A 15,902-nucleotide genomic window follows, 5' to 3' on the forward strand; every position below is an offset into this window, starting at 1 on the left:
ATTAAAAATGAATACAATGAAATAATAATTTAAAAAGGAACTGCAGCTAGGTGCCATTTCCCCTTGAGCTCTCAGCTTTGGCACTTGTTCACTGATTTGTTTATTTCTGGCACTGTGAACCTCCTTCCTTTCTTCATTTCATGCTTAGCTTGGTGAAGGAATTGTAGTGTTAAATTTTATCTAGTTAGCATTTCTATGTAGGTTTTTTGGGGGATGGGGAGGAATCAGCAGAGTTCCTCCACATCAGACTAACCTTACTCTTGGTTTTGTTAACTTCTTGTTTTTTTTCGCTCGTTTTCGTCTTTATATTTTTTTAATAGGTAAGACTTTTTGACCTATGCTGTGACAAATACTGGCTTTATTTCCTTGAACTGTGTGGGGCAAGCTCTGATATCATCTCCTCTTATTGTGTTTGTATTGACAAATAAGTAAAGAGGGAAGTAGGCTGAATGTGGCCTCACTAGTAGGAGGCTGGGCAGTGACATTCTGGATTCCAGCCCTGTGCTTCCTTCTGCTCCATTACAGGCACAGCATGAGAGAGATATCTTCTCAGTGGTCTTATTACTTTAAAAGTAACTTCATGTCAGTCTGGTGGTGCACACCTTTAATCCCAGCACCCGGGAGGCAGAGGCAAGCAGATCTTTGTGAGTTCAAGGCCAGCCTGGTCTACATAGTGAGTTCCAGGACAGCTGGGGCTACAGGGAGACCCTGTCTCAAAAAGACCAAAAAATAAAAAAAATAACTTCACGCCTTTAATCCCAGCACTCGGGAGGCAGAGGCAGGCTGGTATCTGTGAGATTAAAGCCAGGCTGATATAGTAAAAAGTTTTTAGACAGGGAGATACTGTCTAAAAAAAACAAAAAAAGTAACTTCATGGGTTGAAGATGGAGCTCAGTTAACAAAGGGCTTGCCTAGTATGCACAAAGCCTTGGGTTCATTCCCCAGCACCACATAAATTAAGTGTGGTGGATAACCTGTAGTCCCAGCATGGGAGGTGGAATCAGGAGGATTAATAGTTCAAGGATGGCTAATCAGTTCCAAGACAGCCTGGGCTACTTGAGGCCCGGTCTAAATAATCAATCAATCAATTCAATCAATGTAACTTTTTTTCCCCAGATTGTTAGAGTCATTTGGACTCATTAGGAAATATGGAAAATATAAACATTGATAAAGAAAAAGGTATAATTAACCACAGTCACACAACTTACATATAACTATAAACATTTATGATATCTCTTTTGTGTTTAAAAGAAAATGCTTATTGTAGGTTTATATTTTTATTTTACGAGCAATTTTTAGACTCAACTTTTATTGCCAAATAGTCCTTAAAATTTTTTGCTGTTAAAATTTATGCTAAAGTGTGGCACATGCCTTTAATTTCAGTATTTGGGAGGTAGAGGCAGGCAGATCTCTGTCAGTTCCAGTCCAGTCTGTTTCTACATAGCCAGTTCCAGGTCAGCCAGGGCTGCATAGTGAGACCCTGCCTCAAAAAGCAAAAACAAAAATTTATGCTAAACTGCTATTTATTTTAATTTAAGCTTTTTTGAGATAGGATATCACTGTAACCTACGCTGGCCTAAAACAATCCTCCTGCCTCAGTCTTCTGAGTATTGGGACTGCAGGCTTCTGGCTTTACTGTAGTTAACTTCAGTTCTGGTTCCCCAACATGTTGGAGACCTACAGCCTGAGTTCTCCTAGGGGTGGGGAGATAATTAAATCGCTAGTCTGCACCCGTTAAGAACAGTAGCTGGGGGCCAGAGAGTATTGCAAAATATTTTAGAAATAAAAAATGACAAGTAAAATTTAAAATGATGGAAATATGTGAAGTAAAAATCAATAGGACTCTTCAGGCATGATTCTTGGTGTGTGCCTTTTCAGATCTTTTTATTTTTTATTCTATTTTATGTGTTTGAGTATATCGCCTGCATGCAGGTAAGTGCACCAGTGTCATACAGTACCCACAGAGCTCAAAAGAGGGTGTCTAATCTCCTGGAACTGGAGTTACAAACAGTTGCTAGCCACCATGTAGATGCTAGGAGCTGAATCTGCATCCTCTGCAAGAGCAGCCAGTGCCCTTAATCACTGAGCCATCTCTCCAGCTACTTGGGTGTTTTTGGTTTTTTTGAGACAGGGTCTCCCTGTAGCCTCAGCAGACCTGGAACTCACCATATAGACCAGGCTGGCCTCTAACTCACAGAGATCCGCCAGCCTCTGCCTGCCTCTGCCTTCCGAGTGATGGGATTAAAGGCATGCATCACCATGCTCTGTCAGCTCCTTGTTTATTTTTTAACAAAAGCAGGAACCCAACATGTGTAGCCTACATTTTTCTCTATACTATACCTGCCTTCCATGAGTGTTCATGGTTTTTTTGTTTGTTTCTGTTGTAGTACTAAAGATTGAACCTAGTCCTGGTGCATGCTAGGCAAGCACTTTACCATAGAGCTACATCTCACCCTAAATTCATGTTTTTATAGTCATATCTCAGAATTACAAAAGTGATATGAATAGGCACTCATGAAAAGTAAAAAAAAAAAAAAAAAATAGAGAACAATTGAGAGTAAAAATTTATAGTTTAAAAAAAATTAGCCTGGGGAGCTGGAGAGCTTGCTCAGTGGTTAAGAATGTTTGCTGCTCTTGTAGAGAACTGGAGTTCCTAGCACTCATGTCAGGTGGCTCAGAACCACCTGAACTTCAGCACTGGGGGATCTGATACTCCTCTGGCCTTAAAGGCATTTGCACACATGTGCACATACCTGCACACAGATACACATATATGCACATAAATAAATAATAAAATAGTTAATCTGGGTTTGGTAACTCATGCCTGTAATCCCAACATTTGGGAAGTTAAAACAGGAAAGTCATAAGTTCTGGGCCTTCCTGGGCTACATAGCAAGATGCCCGACTCAATAAATAATTAAATAACAATAAAGAAAGGAGTTTCGTGCTTCTTAAGCTTTATAAACTGATGCATGATACCATTTTTCTTAGATGTTTACTTTCCACATTTAAATTGTGTATCTTGTTAAAAAGTTTGGAGACTTTTGCAGAGCAGTGAGTACCAACTTCATAGCCCCTTGGTCTGTTTTCCCTTCTGTTACCTCAGGTGTGTTGTCTAGGCTCTCTAGCTGTGACTCTGTAGCTCTGAGTAGAGCTCTGTGATGTGAACATGTCAGCAACCATGATGGAAACATGGATTATATAGATCGAGGGCTGGAGGAAGCTGTAGTGCTGGTTTCCTTGGAGAAAAGGAACTGGGGCTTTTCTCTGTGGCTCTGACTCTCGGACTTGGATTTAGCTGTGCTATGTCACCCCATGGTATCGGGTGCTTTTTTTGTGGGGGGGGTCTTTTTTGAGACAGGGTCTCTCTCTAGCCCCAGCTGGCCTGGAATTCACTATATAGACCAGGCTAGCATTGAACTCCAGAGATCTGCCTGTCTCTGGCTTCTGAGTGCTGGGATTAAAGGCATACACCACACCATGCCAGATGGTATTAGGTGCTCTCATCACCAACTTTGCATTTTAGTTTTTTCCCCCTTTTGTCGGAACACCCACTGGCCACTCTTCTTGATCACGTAGTTTGATTTTGTGCCTAGATGGGAAGGTAGGAGGACTGTGTGCTCTTCTCTCCCCTACCCTGCCCCTTTCTGCTGCTTAATCAGAAAAAGTGTTCCTTGACTCTTTTTCCAAGTCACTGAGTTTGAATTCTCTCTGTTGCTAGTGGAAGGTGGGCAAGCTCTTTCTGGTTCCTGCTAAAGTTACCTGACAGCGGAAGGTGAGCGTCTGATAATTATAACTCCAGTGCTTCCAGGGCCAGGAGTGATTTAGTTAAGAGCAGTAATCCTGATCTTATCTGGAGGGTTTTGTGGTCCAATAGTGTTGCTTCTAACAGTATCTGTTTTACTTCCTGTCCCACCCTACCCCCCCAGGAGTCTCCTGTAATCCTGTGCCCTTACCCCTCTGCATGTCTCATTCATTACCTCTGTAGTCAGTTAAAACTGTTTTTCTTTTCCTCATACCAAGATCTGGGATTTGGACTTTTAACATTACAACATCACCAACCAGGTCATCGGTAAAGTCATCACATACGTGGTGCATGGAATATTGAGCCATGGATCTGGACAAAGATAAAGTAGTATGTGTCTCTTATTATAGAAAAGAAAAAAAAGCCATATTCAGCCTAAATATTTTAGTTAGGAGATTTTACTTCAGAGCAATTAATTGGTATCTAGGAGTTTAGGATTAGTGCCTTTGAAGCCTGGTGATTTTGCTAATGACTATTTTGAGGGTCAGTTCCTAGGAATTTACCTAGATCCTTGCCCCTGGGGCTCATATCTTAGATTATAGAGAGCAGACAGACAGAAACACATTACTGCTCCATGTCTTTAGAGAACACTCAAGAATCTCCCTAAGAGTTACCAATTTGCACAAAGGTGATTAAGGAAAGACAGTTTTTCCATCTTTTTTTCTAAAGGACAGTTTCTTACAGGTCTCTGTGTGGGGACTCAGAGTGATGAGATGGTAGCTTCACCCCTGTATTTAACCCCAAAGAAAGGGTTAACTTTTGCCTTAAGGAGAAGTGAGGAATGGGAACTAAAATTGCTTTGGACATCTGAGCTGTGCTTTAATAAGATATTCCAGGTGGTCAAGGAGTAATCCTAAAATAGCCTAGATACTTAATTGCTTTTAAAGTCAGGCTCCTGTCTCTGGGTAGGGCCCTGAGGAATGCAGTGCTGGCTCCAAAGATCTTAGAGGAATGGCCTGGTGGCATTATTCCCCCGACCCCCAATCTGAGTAAAAACAAAAGCCCAAGGTAGCCTTCTTGTGTCAGGAGGCATTTGCTAAATTTCCCTCCTTTTTTCCACACTTGCCAATAATAAGCCTTTGGCTTCTGCTGTTCTTGTAACCTGGCCTTCCTCCTAGCTGTGGGATTGGTTTTGTCACCCCATCCCCTAGACAGTGGTCTGTTTTCATTAGTGCTCAAAGGCTTCCTGCCTGATCCCCTGCCTGGCTTCTCTCTGTTTGCACAGGAACATACTTCTCTCCCTGTAAGAATTCAGCCCTCCATCTGTCTCTTTCATCCCCTCAGCCCAGGTCTGATTTGCTTGTGTCTTGGATAGTCATTTCCCCCTGATTTTGCTCCTCCTTCCCCTAAACTCAGTTTCTCACAGGAGGCAGAGCCACTTACTCCATCACTGCTTACAAAAGCAACATATTAGTGTTGTAAATCAGCACTGAGGGGCATCAAAAAGATATTTTATTAAATGAAGAGTCAGACTACTCCTTTACTCAAAAGACTAGATATTGTGAAGGGCTTATAGTTCAATGATAAATTATTCCATCCTTTCAATACTGTCTAAATAATCTGTTGGGGTGACGGAGAGGGGAGCATAGAGTGGGTCTTGACACAAGGCAAAAGTTAATATAGAAAAAAAGTGATTTAAAAAAATCATAGAAATGGGATTGGGTTTTTTTTGTTTGTTTTTGGTTTTTTGCTTTGTTTTCTTTGCTTTGTTTTTCCTACACAGTGCTGGGAGCTGAACCCAGGAACCAGCTTGTACTCTACCACTGAGCTACATCCTCAGCTCCTTTAATTTTTTTTATCATCTCTTCCCCTCATTAGATTGTAAACTCCACTAAGTCAGAGGCTTTGATTGGTCTTGTTCTTTCTCCCTCTCTCTTAGAGAGTCTAATGTCTCCTAGGAGATCAGATGTTTGTTTATGAATGAATATAATGGAAAAAACTGCAGAGTGAAAGCCGCCCACAACCTCAGCTCCATTAGATGTCTGTGTACATCTATATGTGTAGATTATATTTTTTTCCAACAAAAGTGGTAAAAAATGATCCAGAATATTGATTTAATCGTTTGCTTTTCTGTCTAGAAACTGTCCACTGCCTCCCCACTGTTCATAGTTCAGAGTTTACATTTCCTCCTGGTATTCAAGGCATTTCAAGCCTGTTTCCACTTTAACTATTAGACTTGATATACGTATATCCTCCTGCCAAAACATGCCTTGTTTATCCCCTACTCCATGCTCATTTAAACTATAAATCTCCCTTCAGTTCATATTCTTCAAGGCCAGTTTAGCATCCAGCTCTGAACACCCAACCTTTCTTTCTACCTCCCAAACGCTTTGTGGTTTTGTGTTTGTAGCCTTGCTGTATATCTGTTTCACTTGTTTTTCCGACGCCTTGGTAAAACTCCGGTGGTGGGCACCATTTTGTTTTGGAAAGCAGAGGAAGTGTCTCCTTAGCAGTTTGTTCTTACCTGGGGTGGGTTCTCAGGAAACCTAGACTGAATGAATTTGTCATCAGATCTTTGCTTCACAAAGGAGAAAGAATAAAAGGCCACATGGTCAAACCCTGCCTCATTCAAGATTTCAGACCATGACATCCCACACAAATGGTCATCTAGAGCCATGAAGCTACTCCTCTCCTAAGAAGACTGTCTCCATTGCTAGGCACTTCTGTTATAAAAAAGGCCTTCATCTGTGATCCTGAGATCTTCCACCTAGCCCAGTTTTGCCCACTTTGTTTTAGAGCCTGCTCCCACAAAGTGGCCTTTTAGATTCCCTTCTGTTTTGTTTATCTTCTAGGATTGGGAAGTTAGGGAAGCACTATTTTAATTTTGAATCACATTTGATAACTTAGACTTTGACTTACTATTTTATTTTGAAACCCTTACATGTACATGTCACAGTACTAGGTGCCACATTCCTCTGGTCCCCTAAGAAGTGTTATTTCTCCCTCTTCTTCTCCACTCCCCTCTCCATCTCCTGTCCCTTTGGGGGAAGTGGGGCTCATCTTAGAGTAGGTAATCTGCTTTGGAGATGGAGTAAAAATTTCCCCTTTTGGTGCTCCCCAATAACTCTCCAGGGCGTGTTGTATGCCGGGCATTTTTGCTTGGCTGAAATACCCAGAAATCTCCATTGATGTGAGACACTCAGGGCCACAACTTAGACATACTTTAGACAGACTCTTTTCTCCTTGCTGCTTTCCCTCTTTCCCCATCTTGACTGTCTCTCCACACAGCAACCCTAGAGGCATTATGGTATCACCAAGCCAGCCAGGCGAAACATGGGCTTGAGTTCTGGTGCTGCCACTTAGAAGCTCTGAGACCTTGGGCAAGTTGCTTTGGAATTCTGTGATCATGATTTCTCCAATTCTGACCGCTTCTGTATTGTAGAATTAAGTGAGAAAAGTGCATCTAAGGCAGGACCCCTTAAGTACACAGGCACATAAATACTAGCTTCCTGTCCCCCTTTTTTGAAGGAATTTAAAGGGAAAATACTGTGGTTTCCCTGGGGAACATGAGCTGAATGTGGGCATGGTAGCCAAAACTAGTTTTAGGTGGGTATCTAGGGATAAACTGTCAGTTTCCTGTGAGCTCCTGGTGAGATCAAAGATGTTAAAAGGGAGTTCTGAAGTAAGGGAGGCTCAGGAGGCTGTAAATGGCAATAAGTAACCACTGCTGACCTTCCCCCATCTCCCCTCCCCAGATCTGGGTGCTTTAATACTGCTGCCTGTGCCAGTGGGTACAAAGCCTGTTCCTGGAAGGGTAGACTTACCTACAGTGACTCCAGCTCATGGACTTCTCTTAGTCACAGAAAGGTTTGAGGTGTTTCTTGGCATGTGTTTTACCCACTCTCTGTTTCCACTTTTCCTTGTTTTCTTCCATCACGGCAGTCAGTCAGCCACACTCAGCGTCTAAGAAACATTCTTTTGGGGCTGGTAACTTTGTAGTTAGTCTTACCCACACCCTGCTGATAAGCCAAGAAAATTCCTGCACATAAACTTGAATTGCATAAGTGAGCCATTTATAGCATTTGATCAGAGTTGAGAACCAAGAAAAGAACTGCTTAAGCCTGTAACCCTCCCCAGTACAGGGGAGTGGGAAGACTGAGAAGACTGAGTCCCAGGGGAACTGCCCCTGTCTCAGCAGATGTGCTGGGGGCTGGGGATACCCTCAAGATGCTTAAGATGTAGGGTCACAAATAACCAAACATGAGGCTACAGCCCAGAGAGTAACCAGGAGACTTCATAGAAAATCTGACATCCCAGCTAAACTGTGAAGGACAGACAGGCTTCAGGAGTTATTCTCACCTTAGCCAGGAAATCCTGCAAAACAAGATCAAAGTGTAACCACCTCAAGACAAAATAGTGCATACGGTAGGGTAGCTCTCCACAGGCCCTAGCTAGATATTTTTAAGTAATGGACTGTCCTTCCCTTTGGGGAAAACCCACAAAAACACTCATACTCCTTGAGGCAGCTATTTGCCTTGCATTTTCTTTAAACAAAGTTCAGTGCCTTGTTTCTGTCTTGGGGCCAACATCTTTATTCTCTGTGGTCACTGAATTAGAGATGTTTCTGGCTAAAAACCTTAGTTACAAAGCACATTTTAAAGTTGAATGTTTCCCTACTTCATGGCTACAACCAGTGCTTGGAATCTCTTATATTTTAACAGAACTAGAGAAAGCAGAGATCTGGTAGACCCCAGCATCTCCTCAGCCCCCACCACCCCAGGCATTCTGGCACTTGGGTGTTTATTTTCACACATAGCCCCAAGGTGGTCACACTGGCATGCTTGTTCTCACAGTCCTCCCCCACAGCTAAAAGCCCTGTCTGATTCAAGGTTGTGGATTAGGTCCTCTCCCTCCAACTGAGTGTGACATAGTTTCTGAGTGAGCGTTCAGAATGCCTGCAAGTTACTGTAGTTAGCAAAAACCCTGTGTTTTCATCTTGGTTACTGCTAAAGAATCCTCTTGTGAGTAGCATCAGCCTCAGGTCTCTAGCTGCAGAGTTGGGAATTGAGCTGCCACAATAAACAGCTGACATAACAGAAGCTGCAATGATCCCCCATTAAATGTCTTTTAGCCGATAGGGGCTCCCAGGATAATTGACTTTCCAGCAGGAATTACTGGCTTAAACAAAATCACTGGGCATTAGGGCAACCTACTGCATCCTTTGAAAGGGGTATGAATGGAACTTTGTCTGGTTTTGCTGACCTGACAGGCATAATTCATCTTGATTTTTTTCATGGTGCTAGTTGCTACCAGATAACATTAGGTTTCTGGTGACTATAATTACAATATGGGGTTGAATTTAACAATAACAATACATATATATATATATATTTACACACATATCTATATTATAAAATCAACTACAGTGTCGCTCTTGCTTTATTATTGACTTGGAAGGGCGCTAATAATGTCTGCCTAGGGACCTGATGTATGCACTGCTGGATAGTATTTACCTAGCCTTCCTTACACACATTTTTCACTAGATAAGCAGGGAAACAATTTGGTGTGATCTGTTTCCTTTCAACTGACAGGGTGTCACTTGTGTCAGACTTACCTCAACTGTGTGCTGTTGCTGCTATGAGGAGAATGGTCTATATTTCTGAGCCAGCTTTTAGTAGAGAAAGCGAAGTGTGACCCTAGAATACAACTGAATAATGCTTCTTGCTTCAGGTACAGAGAGAGAGAGCAGAATTCGGCCAGGCTATCATTTCATCGTTTTAGAACAAGATTCCTTTTGCAGTCTAAAGAATACTCTTCTAAGAAATCTGTGCTCTCAACCCCACATGCCTTCCCCCCACCACTTAAACACTTCCTGATAGCTGGGTAATGTGCATGTATGTGCCTGTGGTCCAGTAGAAGGGAGAAAGGGAGCATGTAACAGGCTCAAGGCCCCTAGTTGCATCCTTCAGGATAGGAATGTATAGCAAAATTATACTGTGAAATTGCATACTTACCCCTGACACAAGAGGCAGTTTAACTGTCCGTATATGTGTTTGTGTTTGTTTTAAGGTATTTTTATTATTTTATGTGTATGAGTATATTGCCTGCATGTGTGTAAGTGCACCGGTGTTGTGCAATGCCCACAGAGGTCCTAAGAGGGCATTGGATCCCCTGGAACTGGATTTATGGACTGTTGTTAGCCACCATGTGGGTGCTGGGAACTGAACCTGGGTCCTCCGCAAGAGCAGTCAGTGAGCCATCTCTCCAGCCCCCAATGTTTATATATTTTTTGAAGTTTTTTTAGTTGGCTCATATAGCAAATTGGGTGTGTGCCAGGCAGTGTTGTATTTCGCTGGGGTACAAAGAAAAATAAGATTCATTTTCTGTCAAGGAGTATTCCTTCGATGAAGATGACGTAATTCAAAAGACTGAAATTCTGAACTAGCAATGGGCAGAGACTGCTTCTAAAATTCTTTCTTTAATTTTATTTTATGAGTATTTGTTTGAATGTATGTAAGTGCACCTGTGGAGACCAGAAGAGGGGGTCGGACCCCCTGGAACTGGAGTTAAGGATGACTATTAGCTGCTACGTGGGTGCTGGGAATGGGACCTGAGTCCTCTGTAAGAGCAGGCAGTTATGTTAACCACTGAGCCATATCTCCAGCCCCTGCTCCTAGACTTCTTAGTGAAGCCAGGGTAGATGGTGGGCTTCTTACACAAGAGGTTTAAGGAGGTGTCTGAGGGGGCTAGAGAGATAGCTCAGCAGTTAAGAACACTGACTGCTCTTACAGAAGACCTAGGTTCAAATCCCAGCACCCACATGGCAGCTAAAAGCTGTCTGAAACTCCAGTTCCAGGGAATTCAATGCCTCTTCTGTCCTCCACAGGCGTTTCACGACACGGGTGAAATTACATACATGCAGGCAATACATGCACACACATAAAATAAAAATAATAGGGGCTGGAAAAATGTCTCAGCAGTTAAGAGCACTGGCTGTTCTTACAGAAGACCCGGGTTCAAATCCCAGCACTCACATGGCAGCTAACAACTATCCATAACTCCAGCACCAGGGGATCCGACAGCCTCTTCTGACCTCCATGGCATTGCACGACACAGGTGCACTTACCTACATGCAGGCAATACACGCATACACATAAAATAAAAATAATAAATAAAATTAAATAAATAAATAAAAGTAAAAATAAAATATTTAAAGAGGTGTCTGAGGAGTATGTTATCCAGCTGAACAAAGAACATAAGCAAAGACATGCTCACCCTTCCCTCAGACAGTTGAATGCTTTATGGTGACCTAATCAAGGCTTGGGTTTTTAAATTTTTTCCTAGTGAGATGAACTCTTGTTCCTAGTCTGCACCTCAGGCATAGTCTGGGGCTGTTTGGCGAACGTATCACTGAGGCATTCTCATCACTAGGCTTAGAGCTTCTGATGAGAAGTTAGGTTGAGAGACTAAAACATCCGGGTCTTCGCCCTGTTCCCTAGACTCTGTGACCAATCACGTTGTGGTGAGGAACTGGGCTGAGCGTCTTCACACTCAATGTTCAGCGAAGAGGTCTCAGAAAGGGCTTCTGCAAAGTCAGCTAGGGCATTGGGTTTTTGTGTTAGCCTCAGCATTGTCAAGCATGAGCAGCTTCCACCTTTGCCAACAAGGGGAAGTGATTCTTCTGAACCCCCATTGTTTTAAAACTTTAATCAAAAGCAAAACAAAATGTCACTGAAAGGGTGATAGAGGGGTCCTCTGAGTAGACTTTTCTAGGGTGAGCAAGGAGCGCACAGATGCTGAGGGTTGTCGTCTCCATGATCACCTTGCCCTTTCACTCATGCACTTCCTAGTCCCCTCTGAATGCTGTGTTTTGTTCCTCTTCAGAATGGTGCTTTGGCCTGGAGTGATGATGTCGATGGAAGCCGGGGAAGAGAGATCTCTCGAGATTTTGCCAAGGTCTGTAATGTCCTTTGTGATAGTGATATGAGCAGTTCTACAGTGGGTTGTATCTTATCTCTACAAACACAGATGTGAGTGTCCAATGAGTTGTTTTTGTAGTTATTCAGATAGTTGTAGTAGCTCTGGTGTAAGACTGTCTGCAGAGAGATGAAACGTTTCACTGTGTTTCTTTTCTTGGGGTTGGGGCTGCAGCTGTATGAACTGGACAGTGATCCCGAGCGGAAAGAGTTCCTGGACGACCTCTTCATCTTTATGCAGAAGAGGGGTGAGTGTGCTGTCTCCTCATTGTTCCGATTCAGTGCTTATTTATCGAGTGCCTACTGTGTGCAGTCACAGTTGCTTGCCTATCCTCCTCCACCCACCCATGCCCAAAGGGTGATTGGTTCAGGAGTTATTTGAATAATTGACAACCAGATTGAAGAGAACAGAGAGAACCTTGGCAAAAATGGATTTGGCCCTGCCTTATTTTTGTCTCTCTTCTGATTAACTGGTCTCTGGAGACATTTCAGATTCAAATATGCTCTTATATTAGCCTTATAGCTGCCCTAGGTTTCATTTAAACCAGCATGTGGGGCTTACTGTTGGTGTAGCTAGTCCCAAGGGACTGAAAAAGTTAAGTGAAAGCACAGGGGCCCCCAGCTTGTTCTGGAGAATGTGAAATGTTCCATGGGAGGGAAGGACCAATGTTTTCTTGCCTTTCGGTCTCTTTAAGCTAGTTGAAACATTTCCTGTTGAGGGACTGGAGAGATGGCTCAGCGGTTAAGAACACTGTTCTTACAGAAGACCCGGGTTCAAATCCCAGCGCCCACATAGCAGCTAACAACTGTCTGTAACTCCAGTTCCAGGGGATCCAACAGCCTCTTCTGTCCTCCAAGGGCATTACACAACACGGGTGCACTTACCTACATGCAGGCATAACACTGATACACAGAAAATAAAAATAATAAATAAAATTTTTTTTAAATAATAAAAATTTTTTTTTAAAAAAAGAAACATTCCTGTTTGAATATTCTTGCAGGTTAACTGTAGGGTACATAGTCATCCACTTGATAATTCCATTCTCAATTTTTATGTCCTATTCACTCCCCCACCCCACCCCCAATAGCCATCTCCAGTCTGGAACATGGTGTGACTACATCTTGAGCCAGTGACTCAACTTCCTGGCTTTATGTCCTGTCATAGCATTGGGTTCACCAGCTGGGTCCGCCCTCAGGAAGCATGGCCAGGACCTCAGCCACCCTAGGAGGCAGTCCTCTTTGAATGGCTCCACCAAGACCCTGCTAATACCTGATCACATATCCCTTAGGGGTCTGTGTCAGCAACTTTATTAAGATCTGGGAATGAAATTATTCTCTTTGTCCTAGGCTGAGCTTGAATAGCGGCTTCTAGCAGTTAAGTATTCTTGAATGCATGCCCCCCCACCTCTGCTCCTTTACCCCTTTGCCTCTTTCCTTCCTTTACCTTCCAAACTCTTACTGCCTTCTTGGTAGTGGGGTATTAGTGCTGGTTTGCTTAAAAAGGCAATCAAAAGTTTTGAGGCTTTGTTCCCCTCAATCTCCAAGCCTATCAAAGCAGTGTAAGCAGTCCTAATTAGTTTACTCCCTCAGTGGTTATCTGGAGCTCTGTGTGTGAGTAAAAAACAAGTATACAGTCCTGAAAGATAATGTGACTGGCAGCAGCAAAACTCCTTGTGCCCTGAGAGAGAGAAATCCACTTAATACTTTGGTCTCCCCTTCCAATTACCTTTTAATTATTTACAAGCTTCACAAGCCCAGCTGGTGCAAACCCAGGCACTGATCCTGTCTCAGAGGGGCTGCCATAGCAGTATAGATTTTAATCAGCGGTAGAGCTCCACTGCTTTATTTTCTACTTTATTGTTTTTCTCCCTTCCCAGAAGGATTTTTAAAAGAAAATGTAAGCTAGATCAGCCTAGTCATGAGTGAAGATCCGTGATTGTTTACTTCTTCATGTTCCCACTAGGCTCCTAGAAGACAGTCACTTTGTCACACCTCTGTCTCTGAAGCCAGGCAGGTTGTGCTCAGGGTGTGCTTGCTGTCTGAGCATTTTGTTGGTTCTCTTGACTCAGCTGGCTATGCAGGTGGCTGAGCTGCCTTGAGCCTGGCTTGTTTCTCGAGCAGTTCTCTAGTTGAGGTCAGTGACTGAGGCCAATCTTTATGGCCCACCCTGCTATCCTGGGGCTGCCAGCTTGTCATCTAGCATATTTTTGAGTGATCTCCAAGCAGGAGTCCAGTCAGTGACTGCCTTTGGCAATGTCAGTTTATAGCTCCTCCAGGCCCTGAGTAAAATCTTTGTTCTCGTCTCCAGCACTTTTGCTGGGTATTTCGCTGTTTGCTGACATCACCAATAGAATGGAAATAATTGAATCTCCTACTTGTTAGTTACTGGAATATAGTTTTTCTTGGCCTTGGCAACTGTTGGGTGCTGGATTGTCTTATTGTGGAGGCAGTCTTGTGCACTATAGAATGTTAGCAGTATCCTGGGCCTCTTGCAAGTACATGTTGATTAGCAGTGCCCACATGATAATTAGAAATGTCTCTAGAAGCCAGGTGTAGTGGCACATACCTGCAATCTCAGCACTTGGGAGGTAGAGGCAGGAAGACCCAAGTTCAAGGCCAACCTGGACTACATGAAATTCTGTCTCAAAAACATAAATGCCTCTAGATAATGTAAATGACCGTAGGGGACTAGTTGCCCTTTAGTAAGTGTCACTGCCATAGCATGGGAAAGAGTAAATACAAAATGTTCTCTGCAGAAAAATGTCTCTATGGAAATCATCTTAACTTGTTTGTCGGGGGAGCTTTTGTCAGGCAACGTCTCAGGTTCTCCATCTTCCTCCTGCCTGAGTGCCATGGAAATAGATGGGCTGGAAGCCCATCCTGGCCTGGGGCACAGAGAAAGCCTGTGAGAGGAACCTAGGACATCCTTCTATGAAAGACTATTATCTACTAATCTAAATTAGAGTGGAATTCAGCTGAGCTGGGAGCAAATTGCATTTCTAATCATGTGAAGCATTCTTTGTTCTTATTTGCCACTCCCCAGAGTGGTATGCTATTTGTGGAGCACTTGAGGCAGATCTTAGCTGGGACCAAGGAAAAGCTCCATAGACCTCTGCAGCAAGTCAGCACCTGGCCTCCCAGCTAAAGTAAAAGGGTAAGCAGTAGATTCCACAGGACCTGCTAATGTGGACCCGAATTTAAAAGTACTGCTTTCCTGGGTTGGGACCTGGGCTGGGGGCAGCAGATGCCTCAGAGGAAATGTACAGGGCTCTGAGGAAGGCAGCCCACAGCAGGCTGCCCCAAATGACTGCAGCTGCAGGTGATAAAACAGTGGTCCAGTGGGAGAGGGGCACAGGCTGTAACTGCTGCTTTGTGCTGCCTGTTAACACATTTGGGTGAATTGACTGCAACAGATGGGCCTTTCAGCCTTTGGCCTTTTGGGTTTCTAGGCTGTGCTCTGTAAGGTGGCAGCCCTCCCCTCCCCTCTCCTCCTCCAAGCAGCCTGCTGGTAGGGGAGCCAGAGAACTGAGTGAGCTAAGGCAGTGCTCACTCACACTCAAGTCTCCTGTTGGCCTAGGAAAATGAAGCCCTTGGAAATGGAAAAGGTTGTGGACTGATGAGGATGGAGGCAGACAAACATCCACCTCTGTAGGATCTTGAGCAAATCCTTCTCTTCTTTGGCCTTACCTTCCTCATTCTGTGTCCACCATTGTTCTGCTGAGCTCCCTACAGACAGTGAACTACCCTTGGGGGACATAAAGCAAGAAAATCTCCTTAGCCATTCTCTATGAAAATAATTATATAAGGCCAGGCATGGTGGCACATCACTGTGTGGTGCCTTAATCCCAGCACTCAGGAAGAGGCAGGCAGATCTGAATATGAAGCCACCCTGGTCTACATGGCAAGTTCCATGCCAGCCACGGCTATACAGTGGGACCTTATCCTAACAAATAAAATAATTATTTGAAAATACCCGAGGATTCTCTAAGACCAAATGTTTCTTCCCTTCACTTGTTAAAATTCTTTTGCCATCTGAAGCCAAGTTGAAGTATATACATTGCTTTGAATTTGCTTTTTTTCCTGAGAATATTGTTCTCGAAATAATTGCTTAGATTTTAAGAGCTCTGATGTTCTTTTTGCTCTGTGTGTGTGTGTGTGTGTGTGTGTGTGTGTGTGTGTGT

The 15,902-nt window shown here is 43.4% G+C and overlaps 1 protein-coding gene across 2 annotated transcripts in view; it reads left to right on the plus strand.

Moving 5' to 3' along the window:
• The window catches only part of Arid3b (AT-rich interaction domain 3B), a 52,159-nt gene that overhangs the window by 17,175 nt on the left and 19,082 nt on the right, over positions 1-15,902 (plus strand). For both annotated transcript variants that reach the window (XM_008836495.3, XM_029565086.1), the window contains exons 3-4: positions 11,630-11,701; positions 11,897-11,969. In XM_008836495.3, the coding sequence (XP_008834717.1) occupies positions 11,630-11,701; positions 11,897-11,969 (145 nt within the window). The remainder of the gene's footprint in view (positions 1-11,629; positions 11,702-11,896; positions 11,970-15,902) is intronic.

Source organism: Nannospalax galili, unplaced genomic scaffold (assembly GCF_000622305.1).
Source record: "Nannospalax galili isolate Female #2095 unplaced genomic scaffold, S.galili_v1.0 scaffold54, whole genome shotgun sequence".
NCBI lineage: Eukaryota > Metazoa > Chordata > Mammalia > Rodentia > Spalacidae > Nannospalax > Nannospalax galili.